Here is an 18,236-nt window from a genome sequence, read left to right as displayed (position 1 = left end):
GCTAACATTTACTGAGTTCTTAGCAGAATGTACTATAAGCTCTAGGTTCACGAACTCTTTCTATCCTCATAATGAGCCTGCGAGGTACAAAGGAGGAAGATAAAGTGCAGAAAAGGTAAGTAACTTGCTCAAGGTCACACAATCAGTTCCTGGGCTCTCATGTTACCCCAGAACCTGAACTCAACCTCTTACCCTTGAGTTCACACGCCTTCCTCCACAAAGGATTCCATCCTCTCATACCACTTCCCAGGGCAAATCCAGGTTTGAAAACTTTTATATGCGGGCGGGGGGGGGGGGGGGGGCGGGGAGGACTCTTTAAAAAGAGGAATACAAAATTATGAATATAAAGTCAGGCGTAATGATGAATATTTACAACACGAAGAAAATGAAAAACAAATAACTAGAGCTTTGGGGATTTAAGTCCCATTTTTTTTCAGAGATCAGCACTGCCTAAGCAACAATACTTCCTACAGCAACCTCTTCCCACTTGAAACACCATAAACCCCCAACAACACCAGCTCTCAAAAGGGCCCCCACAAGTGAGGGTTTGGCTTAAGCTTCACTGCACCCACTCTGTGGGAAGCCCACCTCTGCCACTGCCCAGAAGTCTCTTCAACTTTTCCAACCTACTGCAACAAATGCCAGATCTTGAGAACCAAAGGAAGCGGTCAGTTCAGCCATAAGACAAAAAGAAGGTAGAGCCAAGTTCAGTGTGAGAGGAACTAGGGCTTTTATCCTTTCTCCCCTGCTGAGAAGATGGGCCACAGCAAGAACTACACCTTCGGAGCCACAGAGATCTAGATTCGGATTTTCTCTGCAACTCAGCAGCTGTGTGAGCTTGAGTGTATGGTCTGACCTCGCCAGATCTCACTTTCCTCATCTGTAAAAATGATACCGAGTAAGGGTCGAATAGCACACTGCCAGGAACATCAGCCCCTCTTCCTCTGGATATGCCTTTCCTGTGCTTCCTTCTGCTTCATCCTCCCTACCCCACCTCAGGTCTGAGGGTGAGTAGGTGGATCCCCTCTGTGTATCCCCAGCACATCCCATGGAGACCTCCATGGAAGCACATCATTGTCTTGTTAACTCAGCAAGCACTCCGTGGATGCAAAGATGAAAATACACACTACAGTCTGCAGGAAACTCACGTCTAGTGGAGAACCACAGTCGTGGAGCCTTTCTCCACCATGAATGAGATGCTTGCAAGGGCTGGAGCCATGCTTTGGATACAAGGAAGGCTGGACCTGACTGAAAATACCGAGTTCACCTCCCACCTCTCAGCCGGTGCCCACGCCAGCCTCATCCCAGCCCGCTCGTCTGATTCCACTTGGACCTTCTCCCGACAGGCCCCAGCGATGCTGGCCTGTACATCCTTTGCATGGCGGGATCGATGTAGTTTGGCTTACAGGGCACTGGGCCCATTGTTGGCACTCACCTCTAGAACAAAGAATACTGGCCCTTCCAAGGCCAAAGGCAGACTTCTCCCCCATGGATCTCTGTTCCTTTATGAGCAACAGTATGCAGACCCCTGGTCCTCCACTGAACTACATTTAAAATAGCTTTTGTGAAAGACAGACACAGTGGCCATTTTTTGTGTATGTGTGCCAGCAGCAATGAATTGATTGTAATATGAACAATGTGCACTTCTTCCCACTTCTGACAGAATAGATGACATTGTGTCGTGGGCTGGGGAGGGGGTTGGGGGAGGAACTAAAGAAACCAAGCCTTAAGGTTTATTACATGAAATTCTGATAAAAAGCACTTCGAAGCCTCTTTCCCATCATCAAAAAACCACACTGGGCAAGATCAGAGCTTAACAGCCAACAAAAAAACACATTCAATCCCTGAGATCATTTTCCTGAAATAGAAAACTACATATGTTTCTCAAATTTCACATCAAGCCACTGCAGAGGCCAGACTGCAGGGCTGAATTGGGCCAAAGTAAGTGAGAGAGAGAGAGAGAGAGAGAGAGAGAGAGAGGAGAGGAGAGGGGGGATGGGGTGGGAAAAGGAGTAAACAGAAGAAAATGAGCCCATTCTTCCACATCACCACATTTCTCTAGCACAATCTAAACTTACAAACACCCCCAGTTTCACAGAACTTGTAGTTAAGGTTGCTTATCGGGCAGCCTTTACTTTGTCAAATTAAGACACATTGCCTTGGATTAGCAAGACTCCTTAAATTCAAAATGACTTCATGGTTGGCTCAGAGTTCAGTGTCTCTGGGGCCAGCCGCCAGGAACATAGCCACTGTGGAGGCTCCCTCCCCTCTCCACACTGACCTGCCTGACTTTTCCATGGAGACGGCAGAGCAAAATCCCAAGCACACAGGCTGTCAGTGTTAATTAAAAGTCCAAACACCTCTTTAGGAACTATCTCCAGCTCAATATTTACACAGAATATAAGACTCCTAACAGGCAGGGCTGGAGAGGGAGCGAGAGGTTGAGGCGGAAATAGGTCTGAATGGCATTTGGAACCCATTAATTTTTAAAAGACAGGCTGCCACCCTATATAGACCCAGAGAAGTTCAAAATGTAACGAAACCAGGAAGATGAATGAGCCGAAGGTTGTTTAGAAAGCCTGGGGAGAGCGCTCAGCTTTTGAAAAGAATAATATCTGGGCAATAATGAGAGCTGACACTTTTTATTGGTGAATGCGGTTTTTGGCACATTTTAAAGACACAGGTTGACAATTTTTTGTATTTAACAAAAGGAAAAGCAATCTTCTAAATGGCTTGGGAACAAAGGGCTCCCTGACTGCAATTTCTTAATAACATTTAAGAATTCTCTTCAAAGGCCCTTGACAATAATTCAGAGAGAGGAAGAAAGGAAAATGAAGAAAACAAGAAAAAAACCCATTAAACATAAAAAAGAAACTAAAGAAAGGTGAAGAAGCGAAGAAAAAGATACAGCATTTTGACACCAAATTCCAGCCCAAAGGGTTGAATTTTAATGGTAGAGTTTAACGGTACTCTTTACAAAAGAATGAGTTTTAAGAAAGAATCCAAAGAGAGACTTTGGTCAACACCATTACCTCTCACAGACTGAGAACTTTAGTCCCAGGAGGGCTAAAGGGATCACCTAATCCAACCACCAATTTTACGGATGAAGAAATGGAGTGCCAGGAGGTCCAAGGTCACCTGGTTCCACCAGGCACTAGCCTTCCAACCATGCCACCATGTGCATCTTATGATGTAGGTCCTGAACACTGGCAAGCCTTTACAGTAGCATGAGATCCAGGAATGAATCTTACTCCTTTCATCAGTGGCTGAAACCAGGTCCGCAGAATCACAGAGGTCCAATATACTCAATAACAGAGCTCACAGAAGAGCAGTCCAACCGAGGCAGACACCCTACATAGGAAACAAACGTCAGAGTCCACAAAGACCACAGTGCCCTGTCCATTCTGAGACGCCTTCTCAGGTCAGAGCAAGGACCCCAAAACAAGGTGTAATATGGGGATGTCCCTTCAAAACCTAACCACTACTGCAGCCACTGGTTTCACCCCCGCAGAGTGAGACCCCGCTGGGATTCAGTCATGTCACCTGGAAAATGAGATCTCTGTTTAACACTTTCATAGTTTCAAGCCATTTCCAGCACAGAACAGACCATCGCACTCTTTGCAAATAGGAATCATATTCAGAGGTCCTTCTACTTCACCACACCAGAAAGAGCAGAGGGGATTATATTCTCAAAGTGATGCAAGGTCTTAGTGAAGAGCGTTAGGTAAAGGAAATGCTATATTGCTGCTCGCTTGGAAAATCACAGTCATACTGGCTATCATCTTTCAGGCATACAAAATTCATGTCTAGATGTACGCAGCAGACAGCTGAAAAAAAAGTTCATAGACACTGAACAAATTGAGACCAGCAGTTCTTAACGAAGGGTGTACAGACAGCATAACCACCTGAGGTCATATATTTTTTTGTAAGTTTTGATTTTTTCAATGTTTATTTTAAGAGAGAGAGAGAGAGAGAGAGAGAGAGAGAGAGAGAGAGAGAGAGAAGAGGAGGGGCAGAGAGGAAAAGAGAATCCCAAGCAGGCTTCATGCTGTCAGCACAGAGCGTGACTTGGGGCTCGATCTCATGAAACGTGACATCAAGACCTGAGCTGAAATCAAGAGCTGGACGCCTAACCTGACCCACCTAGACACCCCATCCACCCAAGGTCACACATTTTTACCTCCTTTTTTCCAAAGGACAAATGTGCACATTCTTAACCTTTTCTGCCACATTTGCTTTATTGGTAAAAAGTGAAGGAAGAAACTCATTCTTCGGCACAGTCTCAACCTACCAGATAAAGAGCGAAAGATAGTCAGCGATCCCAGAGTAAAGCATCAGCGAAGGGCATCCGTAGGACTCCCACTCATGGAGGATCTGTGTCCCGACTCTGGCACCTCTGATAAGCACAAATGAAAGGCCTTCTCCTGCCCCCTGACGGACCCAGAATATTCCATTCTCTCCTGCCTACCTGGACTTTTGGCCTCTAGATACTGACCTGCCTACGGTCTCTCAACAACTACCCATTTCTTTCTGCCCAGAATAGCTGAGACCTTTGCTGACCGTCACACTCCACGACATGCTAAACCTTTTGATCACATCACAGGAAGCCAAGACAAAACCCCCAAACGGGGCAGACAGGCTGTCAAACAGGTTATCTGGTTGCTACATGGCCCATCCTCCCCACCCCATGCATAAGCTATTTAAAAAGAATTTAGGTCCACCTTAAAATTTTAAAATAAAAATAACAAGAACTGAAGAAAAAGAAAATGGAAGTAGCACTTTTTGTGCCCTTCTGTGTGGCAAGTACCGGCTAGAGGTTTTCCTCATGCTGTTTCCCTTTCTCCATGAAGAAAATCGAGGTACTTTTTGTCCTCCTTCAACCCTAAGAGGAAACTGGGATTGAGAGGGATTAATTGGCTTGCCCAAATTCACCCAGCTGATGAATGAGAGAGCAAAGCTTCGGGTTAAGAATTCTGTGGCCCCAGGCTTTACGTGTATTTGAATAGTTCAAACAAATATGTACCTACCCGGTGCTAGCTTAGACAGATCGTATTTTCTTAGGAGCTCTATTAATATATATGCAAGGAATAAATGAATGACTGAATGAAGGAAACTATGAGCCACAGTTGCTTCAAACCACATATCACCTCCCCCATGACTACTACCATCCTCCCCCTCCTCCTGATCACTATCATAGATGGATTATAAATTGGTATCTGGGATATAGGTAATGTAATTTACTGAGAAACTACAATTCTGTGATTATCTTTTTACCTGCCCAATATTAATTCCCCCTTTTTGCTTTAGTAGTAAGAGAAACCCAATGTCATTCAGGTAGCAATGTGTCCAGCTCCAAGCCTAGTCCATCCAGGCTCCATTCTGCTAGGCATGACCATAATCCTGAGGGCTGGCCAATGATATACAAACAGAAGTATTATGTAGATCTTCTACAAATGTTGTTTAAAGAAGGCTAACTCAGGTATGTGGCACGTTCTTTTTACACAGCCCTGTCTTCCTTCTTCCTGATAGAAGGAATGTAGACTGGACAACAGAGACTCCAGCAGCCAACTTGGACCATGGGGTGACCTTGAGAATGGAAATCAGGGCTAATGAAAGTGAATTAAAAATATCAAAAGAGCTAGTGTCTTTGATGACTTCACAGGCTGACACAGTAGCCTAAGACTCCATATGTCTCCATTTATTTACAGAAGAGAATGAACCCCTTATGCATTTAAGCAACTGTTTTGTGTGTGTGTGTGTGTGTGTGTGTGTGTGTGTGTGTGTGTGAATTTTCTATTATTTCTATTATTTATCCGTGAAGAGATAAATACCATATTTTTTCTGTAGAAAGTGAAAACACTCTTCTTTCCCAAAAATAAGGATAAAGTAAAGCTAATACTTACAGGCCATTTCTCAGCCCTATTAGATACACTAAAGGAGAAAAGAAAAGAAAAGAAAAGAAAAGAAAAGAAAAGAAAAGAAAAGAAAAGAGCAGTTGATGTGACAGGATGATGGAATTGTTCTTCCTAGAACCTAGAAACATTGTTCTGGAACTCATCCTTCAATACAACACTAAAACAATGCTAGTCAAAGAGCCTTAGCATTCATCACGTCAAGAACAAGTGTGATCTTTTTTTCCCCAGAACTCTTTAATTTTATGATACTTCTAGAGAATCCTCATCCAGTTTCAACCAAGGTCTGGTCAAAAAATGTTACCTCTACCATGATCTAGGTTCAATCAATTTTACTTTCATTCAGATTTCTAACATTAAAAAAAAATCAAGTGTTAAATCACAACGAGAGTCTATAGTTATAAGGACAGCTATAATAAAAAAAAAAGAAAGTAAGAAGGAAATGAAGTGTTGGTGAAGAGGTAGAAAAATGAGCATCCTCATACATTACTGGTGGAATGGAAAATGGAGAAATCTGGCAGTTCCTCAGAAAGCTACATGCAGAATAACCATCTGACCCAGCAATTTTACTCCTAGGTATATTCCCACAAGAAATGAATGCAGAGACTCAAACGGATACTCATACTTCAATGTTGATTGCATTATTCACAATAGCCAAAAGGAAGAAACAACCCAACTGCTCATCTTGGGTCCATCAAAAGATGAAGGGAAAAGCAAAATGCAGTATATGCCTACAATGCAGTATCATTTAGCCATAAAAAGGAAATTATGACACATGCTAAAAGATGGATGCATCTTTTTTTTTTTTAAGTTTATTTATATTGAGAGAGAAAGCACACACACATGAGTTATCAGGGGAGGGGCAGAGAGGGAGAGGGAGAGAAAGAATCCCAAGTGGGCTCCTCACTGTCAGCACAGAGCCTGACACAGGGCTCAATCTCATAAACCGTGACATCAGGACCTGAGCCAAGATGAAGAGTCAGACAGTTAACCGACTGAGCCACTCAGGTGCCCCAACATGGATGAATCTTGAAAACATAATGCTAAGTAAAATAAGCCAGCCACAAAAGAACAAATGCTATATGACCCTACTTACATGAGGTATCTAGAATAAACAAATTCATAGAGACAGAAAGCAGATTAGAGTAACCAGGAGCTGGGGGAAGGGAGATATGGAGAGTTATGGTTTAAAGGCTATGGAGTTTTCTGTTTGGGGAGATGGGTAAGTTTTGAAAATGAACAGTGGTAATGGTTCTTCAATACCATGAATGTAATTATCGCTAGTGAACTGTACTCTTCAAAATGGTTAAAATGGTAAGTTTTCTGCTATATATATTCTTTACTACAATTCACAAAAATTAATAATGTAATCTATCAAAAGCACTGACCTGTTTTTAGTGACTTACATAACGTGTGAATTACATCTCAGCAAAGCTGTTTGTTGGTTTATTTTTTTAAAAATCAAGTCTTATATATGCAACTGCAAAAGGCAATCAGGAAGTGAAGTACTACGGAAAGGATGTGGACTGCAGGTATGTTACCAGAGGCAGATACAATAGCGGAAGTTTCTCCCTTCTTCCCACCAAGCTGCTGTCTCAGCCCCCAGGGAGGAGGCGGCTGCCACCCAGCCTGCTGGCTCCACTCAGAGCAGCACCAGAAGAACCACGGCTGATTTTGCACCTCATCCCCTTTACTTAATTTCCCCCAAAGGGGCAAGGGCTCATCTGATTGGTGACAGACTGGAATATAGTAAGCCATGTTTTAAGGGTGACTGTGTGAAAGATAGGTGATGAGTCATGCATAGAACAACATCAAATGTACTCCTTCCCTTTCTATGCCCAGGTGCAACTAGCATGCTTTGGCTTCAGGTAAGCACACCTGAACATTCAGGGTCTACATCCATCTTGCTGACTCTATTACTTGAGCTCTGCTGGACATATCCGGTCTTCCTCCCCCCATACACCTGAACATGAAGATGCTGGTTCAGTCGCACTTCTGGGCTGCATTTTCCATCCAGTATGCCAGAAGCTCTACATATTAGAGGTTAAAGTGTCATTTTCTAAAATAATGAGGTAGGTTTTCATTCTTCACTTAGCTAATATGCTTTTTATGTAGTCTCTATGAGTCAGAACCCCAGTGGCAACCAAGAGTGAGTTACTCTTTGAACCCTTAACAACAGGGATACCTGTTAGGAATTCAAATAATGAAGATTAATGTTAATTGTCCTAAGTGAAATAATGGCAGTGTGGTTACATAGGAGACTGTCAGGTCTCTTATGTGATCACGTGGCATAATTGAGGAGGAAGCAGATGATGTCTACAATTCATTTACAAATGGCTCAGCAAAATAAACACATTAGAGACAGAGCAAGAGATACAAATGGAACAAAATGTTGAGGAATGTAGGTAAAGATAGGGTGTTCAGTATACCATTCCCTCAAATTTTTGGTTGTTTTTTTTTTTTCAAAAATAATATGTAGGGAAAAATACCAAAACAAAAATTCAATGCTTTTGATCAATGACATAGAATTCTCACCAATATTTAAGAAAACACCAGGGGCGCCTGGGTGGCGCAGTCGGTTAAGCGTCCGACTTCAGCCAGGTCACGATCTCGCGGTCCAGGAGTTCGAGCCCCGCGTCGGGCTCTGGGCTGATGGCTCAGAGCCTGGAGCCTGTTTCCGATTCTATGTCTCCCTCTCTCTCTGACCCTCCCCCGTTCATGCTCTGTCTCTCTCTGTCCCAAAAATGAATAAACATTGAAAAAAAAAATTAAAAAAAAAAAAAAAAGAAAACACCAAAATCCAATATGAGCAACTGACATATGTAATACTAATAGACATAATTAATAACTGTCACTGACATAAATTAATAAAACCAGTGGTTGAAATATATATGAAAAATTAACTGCATTTAACAGCCAAAAATTAAAATAAGACACCATTTTAATCCCCAAAACTTGGCAAAACTGACAGACATTATACTGACATAGGACAGAATATAATACAGGTATCAAAAATATGTTTTCAGATAGTATTTATTGATATAGAAGATAGAATAATATATGAAAAGTAAATTGTACAAAGTAGATTTACAATTGAAAAACACACAGTAAAGTCTAAATAATGATACTATTTTTGAAACCCTTGAAATTATATCGGAAAATGACTACAGATCAGGATCAATAATCAATCTGACCATAATCTTCTCTTGACAGATCAGTAAATAACCATTGACAAATTAACAGTACAATAATATCTCCTACAAACTCAAAACAGAGAACCATGCAAATCAGGAAAATAATTGTTATTTTAAGAGGGAATATAGTTTCTCAAAATCGTAAATTCACCTCTTTAAACTAGAAGACAGAATATTTATGGACAACTTACACAGAACTATACACTGCAGCAGAGAGGAAAGAGAAGGGAAATAAACATTTCACATAAAGAAAGCTAAGGGGAAAACCAACCTGAGATTTTAGCCATCAGCCCTCTTTTCTCATATGCCATTGAAAAGTCTCATAAATTCTAACATGTAAATTCTAAGGCAAACTTACCAATGTGTCTCTTGTACTTAAAGAGTCTGACCGTTAATTTCTCTCAGTCCAAAGAAATAAAAACAAGTGAACTGAAAATAGACACATCTCACACACAGAATGACTCAAAATAATGTTTGTAGATACTCTGCCCTCAAGGAGGTGAAGCATAACTCCCTACTCCTTAAATGTGGGCTGTGCACGGTGACTTCTTTAAAGTTTATTTATTTTTGACAGAGAGAGAGAAAGAGTATGAGTCGGGAAGGGGGAGAGAGAGAGGGAGAGAGAGAATCCCAAGCTCCAACTCACGAGTGAGATCATGGCCTGAGCTGAAATCAAGAGTCAGATGATTAACCAACTGAGCCACCCAGGTGGCTCAAATCTCTTTAGAGGGAAGATTTATATATGTGAATATGTTTTTGTCCGATTATAAAAAATTACATTGTTCAAATTTCTGACTTCCCATTTCTCATATCACCAAAATTCTGGATAGTTACCCACTCATGGGTTAGAATGGGGCAAATTGCTAAAGCATCTGGCTTCAGTTTTTCAACTGCACACTGGTGCGAACACCATCTGCTTTAACTAAGGGTCATGAGGACTAATGGGGTTCACATTTGTTAATATGCCTAGCATAGACAGAGAGAAGGCACCTGAAAATGATAATGATAGCATTATTATTACTAACAAAAACAGCTATCAGTATTTGCATTCATATGATGGAGCTGAGTTACAAATTAATCCCAAGCCAGGTGGTGATTTTCTCAGTGACCCAGATAAACAAGAGTCGCTACCACATTTAGGGGGATGAGAACAATAACTAAAGGCGGGAGGGCAGAAAGGAGAGGACAAAATCTGATAGGGGAAGAGGAGGAGGAGGGGGAGGACTTCTTACACAGCGTCACTGCCAAAAACAAGTCTGAAAGCTTTAAGACAAGGTGAAATCTGATCACTTTTTAGCCTTGACTCCACTAGAATAATAAAAAGAAAGAAAGAAAAAAAAATACCCTCTGGTCTTTCTGGCACTCATTTCCCCAAAGTCTCCCAGAACAATCACATTAAGAGCCAAATAAACACCAAATCTGAACCTCTCCTTGGCCCAGAGGATGCCAAGTTCATGTTTCACTCCCCAAAGTTTTTTGGCATTGGCACATTCAAACCCAGACCTTCATCTTCCTTATTCAAGAAGAGGGGACAGAGGATGGGGATTTTTCCATTAAAAGAACCATGCAGTGTTGAAATACTGTGTACCACACATGTTGTCCACAGTACCTCTAACTCCCCCAATAATCCTAAGACGACACATCCGGATGAGGACCGGAGGCTCACTGGGGGGAACAATTCACTCCATGTTCTTGCAGACAGTACACAGTGGAGACACTGAACCCAGGTCAGCCTGACTACAAGGATTTCCCTCTTTCCACTATGCCAGACACTTAATGCAAAGACTTCCTGCCAAAATCGATAGAGAAAGGGAACTAAATAAAATAGCTAATTCCTTCAAAACATTTCTCAGCACTGCACTGGAAGTTTTTCTGTGATCTTAGTCAGCCCAAACAATAATCCCATGGACTGTTGTCACTGTCCCAATTCTACAATCGAGAGACCTCAGAGGGCTTACTTGATTCATCCTAATAGTGCACAGGCTGAAACAGAGAAGGGAGGAGGAGCTGAAAGACTGAGGAATGAACAGGAGAGATAGATATAAGAAACAGGGGCTCCAGGGGGCGGGCAACCACCTCACAAGAGAAACTCAATCCCTGGTGCCCAAGGTCCACAGGCCCTGCTCTAGGAGAGGGAAACTGGACCTGAAGGTACTCATAAGTACGGGGCAAGGGTGGGGGAGGAAGTGAGAATTGCAAATTTGTAGTAATTAAAAGAGAATGATTCATGGGTGTCACAGTCAATTTTTAAAAAATGGCAGGGATAACTGGACAGCCAATAAATCATTTCTGAGCATTAACCTTTCTGCTTCCTGAGGGTTTCAGACTGTTGTGGGTGGGGACAGAAGCCCCCGAGAACATTCTGATGGGCCAAGAAGTTCTCCATTTGAAATTTACCAAGTCCTTTAACTGTTTTTAATACTTTCAATCCCTCACAGGTGTGAAGCACCTTAGTGTCATCTATCACTTTCATGTATATTCTGTTAAGCATTGTTGTCCAAAATTACCTAATCATATATAACCACCTGGGGCACTTGTTTAACATATAAATTCCCAGACATCCCAGGTGAGATATGCTTAAAACTGGAAGCCCTGGGGAACTGTGCTTTGGAAAAATGATTCAGCTGATTCCTATACTCAGGCTAGTTCGGAAAGACTGCTTTAACAGGATCCTCTCAACAAGTTTTCAAGATAGATCTCCTGATCCCCATGTTAAACATAAGGAGAGTATGGTTCAAAGAAGGAAAGGACATGCCCAAGATCACACAACTCCTGTCTGGCAGAATGTAGAACCACAAATGACACTGTGACTCCACAGTGGGTATGCATGTCATCTAAATCTGAGCCAGAGTCAGCTTCAAGAAGTCCTCTCCTTGGGGTCTTAACTATGGCATCAGAGACCAGGAAATGGGAGTGTAGACTATCCAGCACCATCAGAAAGAACCAGGGAAGAAGTCAATGCCCTGGGTTGAATACCACTCAAGGAAAAAGAGGACAGCAAGGTTCTCCTCTATGTGTAGTTCTATTTTTGAGTCCCCAAATTTTGCAGGCCAATGGGGTATTTCCAACACCCCCACTATTAGCACTCTTAACTAATAGGTCCATTTGGCTAAAATGATGGAAATACTTCTTTCACTACTGCACAAAGGTAGGAAAAAAAGCCTGGAGAAAGGTCCTTCCAGAAATAACTTCTGACAATTAATGTCACACCAAAAGAGGAATGCCCCAGATGAGATCTTAAAATCCACACACTGACATCCCCGCTGGTGACTGCAGTGTAACAGTGACTCAATTGTGCCTTCTGGGGGTAAAGTTCACACCAATCCCCAAGAGCCTGCTCCCCCAGACAGGGTTAAGTACCTGAGGTGTGCAAAGGATGAAGAATGATGTGCCTGCGAAACATGTCCTCTACTATCTCCTTTCTGGAAGCCCCTAATGCTGAACTCTTATCAACTCTCTATAAGAAAAGTTCTAAATCATACAAAGTGAGCTAGACAGGAAGAGCACAAGAAAATGGCACTCGTAGTCCCAGCTTCTCTTGACTTTGAACAAAAAAGAAAATGGGGACGATTAGCCTTCCCTGAAGGAGCTGACTTTAAGATTCAACACCTGCCTCTCCCTAAATATATAGATATAGATATATAGATATAGTTTATATATAGTTATATAGTATATATATGTATCTATATATATTTAGTATATATATAGTATATATATATCTATATATATTCAGTATATATTTATCTATATATATTTAGCATATATAGATTTATCTATATATGTTTAGTATATATTTATCTATATATATAGTTTATATAGTATATATATAATATAAATATAATATATACGCTATATTATATAGTATATATAATATATATAGTGTATATATTATAGTGTATATATAGTGTATATTATATAGTGTATATATATATAGTGTATAATATATACACACACACACACACACACACACAATATATATACATAGTTTATCTGTCCTCGGGGAATGATCCCCTTCCTCACAGATTTGTTGAACATAAATTATCTAAATTATTTTCAAGGTAAGAAAACCCATCTCCCACCCTGCCCTACTGCCCCTCCGTATGTATCTCCTGAAATCTGAGGCCAGGATGACAACAGACTTGCATACTTTGTGATTTCATGTCCAACCTGTCTCTGTTAAATACACACACACACACACACACACACACACACACACACTGTTAATTACAGCAGGCTGCTACTTTACACTATTTTTTAAATTGTCTCTGCCATGTAGCACATACTTATTTATAATATTCATAATTTACGGAAAAATATTGTGACTTCAACATACAGACCTCTACATTCTGCAGTGATTCAGGTATATTACTATAAAAAGCAACACACCCATCCAGTTAAAATCAACTTCCTTGAAAAACATATCTTTTGCCTCAATTTTAGGGCCTATCCAGTTAAAATCAACTTCCTTGAAAAACAGATCTCTTGCCTTCATTTTAGGAGCCAAAAAAAATATTTTTCTTTTATTCACCATGTAAAAAGCACCTTTAGAAAAACAGTCACATTTCATGACGAACTGTTCATGTCTCCTTCAAATGTGTCCAATTTTAATGAATGGTCTTCACCTTGGATACCAACATTCCAGGCTGCATGGGAACAATGGTGTTTGGGCATGTGCAGTGGACGTGGAAGATGGATTCAAGATGTTTCAAGTATGTAAAATCACATGCAGATGTACAAATAGTACGTCCAGTCAAAGCGAGTTAAGAAAGCAATATATATACAGACACCCGAGAATGGATGAGCGCAAATAAAATCCAACTTGTAATTAACATACCGTGCTGTGACACCTGTTGCCTTCCACGATAAGAAGTCTGGGAGATCAAAGAAATGTCCCGCCTTATCCCAGCAAGTCTCTCTTAAGTTCTGCCAAATTAAATACATATTAGAATCAATTATGGGCTTTTTTTTCTACCCCTCCCCTCTTTCAATGTTTCAAATTTTTCAAAACAAAAGCATAGCCAACAATGTCCAAGAAAACATCTGTTCAGGGGCTGGGGGCCAGGGGGCAGGGATGGTAGAAAAGTAGTACCTATAGAGGAAAGAAAAATTGGCAATTATTGATCCTTCCCCAAATGGCCATCATCTCCCTTTTATCCCCTTGGCCAACCAGGAGGGAGAAGATGCACATTCTGTGGGGGAATGCAATCTATCTTCCTCGTGAAGGGCCACAGGATACACTTCAAGGCATCCAGTAAGATTTCAAAGCTGAACAGTTTTAAGTTGGGAAGAAAACCACCCTAAGAAACTACCCCATGGAAGAGAATGTGTCCTGCCATGTAAAATTCTCCCCACACCAACAGGTTCCAAAGGCAATAAAAAAGTTGGTCCCTGCCTTCAAAGAACTTCCAGTCTAAGCCAATGAGAATGGCACAGGACCAAGGTATTCTTACAAGATACCTAAACATTTGTTTCTTCCAGTCTCTTCCGCAGTGCCAATGTGGTCAGAATTTTTCTTGCCACTGGGCTTTTTCTTTCCTCTGCCACCTCTGTCTGGAATTCCTCAACTACCCCCCTGTGGCTTCCCAGGACCCAAGTCGCCTGCCCCTTTGGTTAACCCTATCCACCCTTCCTCGGAGAAGCCTTCCAGGATCTCCTACTCAGGGTGGGTCTGACTCTCCTACAACCCATACCATCCCACAATTATTTGCGTGCTATCTTTCTTTCCCACCAGATTATAAGCTCTACAATGTCAAAGAGCCTACTCCCTTTCATGCACTATGATATACCCACAACCTTCTCCTCTCCTCCCCCTACCTAGGACTGGACAGTTAGCTGTGAGGTAGAAACCACCTGCTTCCAATCTGCTTATTACACACTTAACTGGACCAGGGATGGACATGTGACCTAACTGAGCCAATCAGATTCCTTCTCCCATGAATTTAGACTCAGGATCCAAATGGAGTCATTTCACTTCTGCCTATGAATAGAACTGGAGGGGAGATAAACTTGCAAACTTGAAGTGGCCCTTTTCTGCCAAGTACCTAGAGAAGCAGAACTTCACAAAGAGAAGAGTAAAGCAGACAGAAGCGGTAGCAAGAAAGGTTTCCTACCATCCAGGCAACTCTCCAAGTCCTGGTTTCAATTATTTCCTTCCCAAGTGGCTACAACTAAAAGGAATGTATCATAAGTATACAGGGCTCTTGGGGGAACCAGGGGGCCACGATGAAGAAGTTCCCAAAGAGACGTATTCTACTGTCCGCTAGAGGGTGACACACAGTGGACGCTCAATAAATATTTGTTGAACAACTAGACAAACTGCTCATTTTTACCTTCCAATCTCTCTCATGTGAGTAATGCTTCAGAGTTTAGAAGTGGATTCCGCGTGCGTTATCTCCTTAGAATGAGGGAAAGTTCTGAGTATTATTACGACTACTTTACAGACATATTACTGGCCTTTATTTACCTTTGCCCTCAAATTCTCTGAGTTCCTACTTCCTCCTTCCCTATCACTACTATATGGACTATCTGTGCACAACAGAGAAACTGAGTATAATCCCAGGTACAGGGTCCCATTAAAATGACAGTAACATCAAAAGGGTTCAGATGTAAATGGCAGCATGAAGCCAATTTCCTATTACTGTTGTTGTTTATTTGTTTTAAATTCCAAAGCATTGGGGTGAAAGCTTACATTTAGGAAGGGCTAAGCTCTTTGAACGCCCATACACGTTAACGGTAAACAAAGTGAAACTTAAAGCTTACCGAATGTGCCTAACACCGCTGTGCCTTAGTAGTATCTTCATACCCTGATAGGTCACAGTCAGAAAATGGTAGTCTGAAACTGTGTGAGTCAAACGACTCGGATGCCTTCGGGGCAGTCCCCAAAATCTCTTTCCATGTGCTTTGTGGTTTCACTGATCAGTTTCTAGGGAGAAAGAGAAAACGCAGCCTCCTTCTATGGGCTCCAGAAATCCAAGGCCAGTCACCAGAAATGAACCACTAAACCACGGCAGCAACACCCAGTGCTTCAAGCCAAAGCCGAACAATGTTCCTAAACTCCAAAAACAACTGCTTCTGTTAGATCTCGTATATGGTCATTAAAGACTCTGCATAATGAGAGCTTTCAGCCTGGAGCCACAGGGACATCCACTGTGGACAATGGGACCCAAGCAAATGTCTCCAAGAGAACTTGAAGCTTCTTGCCAAAAAAAGAGACACGCTGCAGGCAGGAGGCATGAGGCAGCCAGGGAACATCATTTCTTCTTGAAACCATGCCAGCTTCATCTACCAAAGCCACATACCCCAGTCCAACCTCTCTCTATAGGATGAGAAGCCAGAAGCATCTAATTAGAGGTATGAGGTATCCTTAAGAATAGGCATGGTCTTGGAGGAACAGAGACCAGCAGTCCCCGCTTCCTCTACAAAAGCAGTCTGGAGATTAGCCAGAAAACAGAAGGCAAGGGCACCTGGGTGGCTCAGTTGGTTAAGGGTCCAACTCTTGATTTTGGCTCAGGGCACGATCTCACAGTTGGTGAGATGGAGCCCAGCATTGGGCTCTGTGCTGACAGGGCGGAGCCTGCTTGAGATTCTCTGCCTCTCTCTCTCTCTCTCTCTCTCTCTCTCTCTCTCAAAATAAATAAATTTAAACAACAACAACAACAACAAAGAGAAGAGGGCAGAGTTTGCCAGGATGAGAGGGAATGTCTCCTAAAGCCTGATCTCTTACTTTGAGATGCTGGCAGACTATCTGTGACGATCTCATGCTGTTTTTATGTTGAGCTACATGATTCACAAGTGCTTTGTCATCAAATGCCAGATGGGCCAAGAGCATGTAGCCCCATGGATGGATTTTTAATCCAGTTCTGTGGGAAAATCTCTCTTTCCATCCCACTCTCCAGTACATGGTCCCAGCTGAGGGCCTCAATCTTACTGAATTACTTCTATTTTTGTAACCATTGGGCCTGCATGAAGACACCGTGATTGCACTCCTATATTTGTCCACAGCTCACAAACAGCCCCCGCATGCCTCATCTCATGTGATTCTCAGGGCGGTTCAGAGGTGTGTAGGCGAATATACGGCAGTCTCATACTAAGGATGTACAAACAGTTTCAGACAGGGCTTACGCCAAAGTGACATGGGACTCGTAGCTCTAAACTGAGTGCTCCTTTCTTCTCCTATGTCACAGTCACCACTCTGAGGCTCCCAGACCCATCAGAGATGTGGGGTTTGGCCTTTGGGGAGATTCATAATGGAAGCTACAGCCATTCTTTACAGAAGAAAAAAACAAAAGTCCTTTCCAACACATTTCTGTACACAATTTAAAATTTTTCAAGGGCGCCTGGGTGGCTCAATCAGTTAAGCAACTGACTTCGGCTCAGGTCATGATCTCCCAGTTCAGGAGTTCAAGCCCCGCATCGGGCTTTGCACCATCAGCAGATAGATCCTCTGTGCCCCCAACTCTCTGCCCCTCCCCCCCCGCCACGCCTCTCTCTCTCTCCCTCCCTCTCTCTCTCTCCCTCTCAAAAATAAACATTAAAAAAATAAAAATTTTCAGAGAGGTCACTTCCAATCCCAAGCAGCTCACTTAACTTCCTAATAACACCTTCCACGCACAGATGGTGTACCAGAAACAGAGAGCACAGAGCAGGCCCTCAACACACACCAACTTCAGCCGTATCTCATCATGTGACAGCTGAAGCCAGTTCACACTCAAAGCTCTCTGTGCGGAACGAGTTCAGCCTATCCTCCAGTTACCAAGCAACTAACAAAAACGAGTCTTTTCAAGAAAGAAAAGAAATCAGCTGTGATCTGGGGTATAGGACTCGGCCCTAAAGGCTTCTGCGTTCCAATAACAATCCTTTTGAGCTCAGCAATCCCCCAGGCTTGAAAGCAACCAAAGAGAACAACTTTTTCCTTTTTTTAATCACCTATAACTTCATGAAACCACAGCATTTCTTGGGGGGGAAGTTACAACTCAAAGCGCACACAGTGGCGGGGCTCAGCAGAGGGTGGAAGCAGAGACATACACCCAAGATTCAGAGCCAGGCAGCGGCGGCCCTGACAGCCTCAGGGCATAGAGATGGGAATTTCTCCCATGCCCTCTCTCTGTCATGTCCAGGGAGGCAGCGAGGT

The 18,236-nt window shown here is 42.3% G+C and overlaps 1 protein-coding gene across 4 annotated transcripts in view; it reads right to left on the bottom strand.

Moving 5' to 3' along the window:
* FGGY (FGGY carbohydrate kinase domain containing) overlaps nucleotides 1-18,236 on the bottom strand; it is a 421,185-nt gene that overhangs the window by 336,563 nt on the left and 66,386 nt on the right. For all 4 annotated transcript variants that reach the window (XM_043575117.1, XM_043575119.1, XM_043575120.1 and 1 more), the window contains one exon: nucleotides 13,941-14,029. In XM_043575117.1, the coding sequence (XP_043431052.1) occupies nucleotides 13,941-14,029 (89 nt within the window). The remainder of the gene's footprint in view (nucleotides 1-13,940; nucleotides 14,030-18,236) is intronic.

Source organism: Prionailurus bengalensis, chromosome C1, assembly GCF_016509475.1.
Source record: "Prionailurus bengalensis isolate Pbe53 chromosome C1, Fcat_Pben_1.1_paternal_pri, whole genome shotgun sequence".
NCBI classification, from domain to species: Eukaryota; Metazoa; Chordata; class Mammalia; order Carnivora; family Felidae; genus Prionailurus; species Prionailurus bengalensis.
This window is presented reverse-complemented; position numbering and strand designations above follow the sequence as displayed.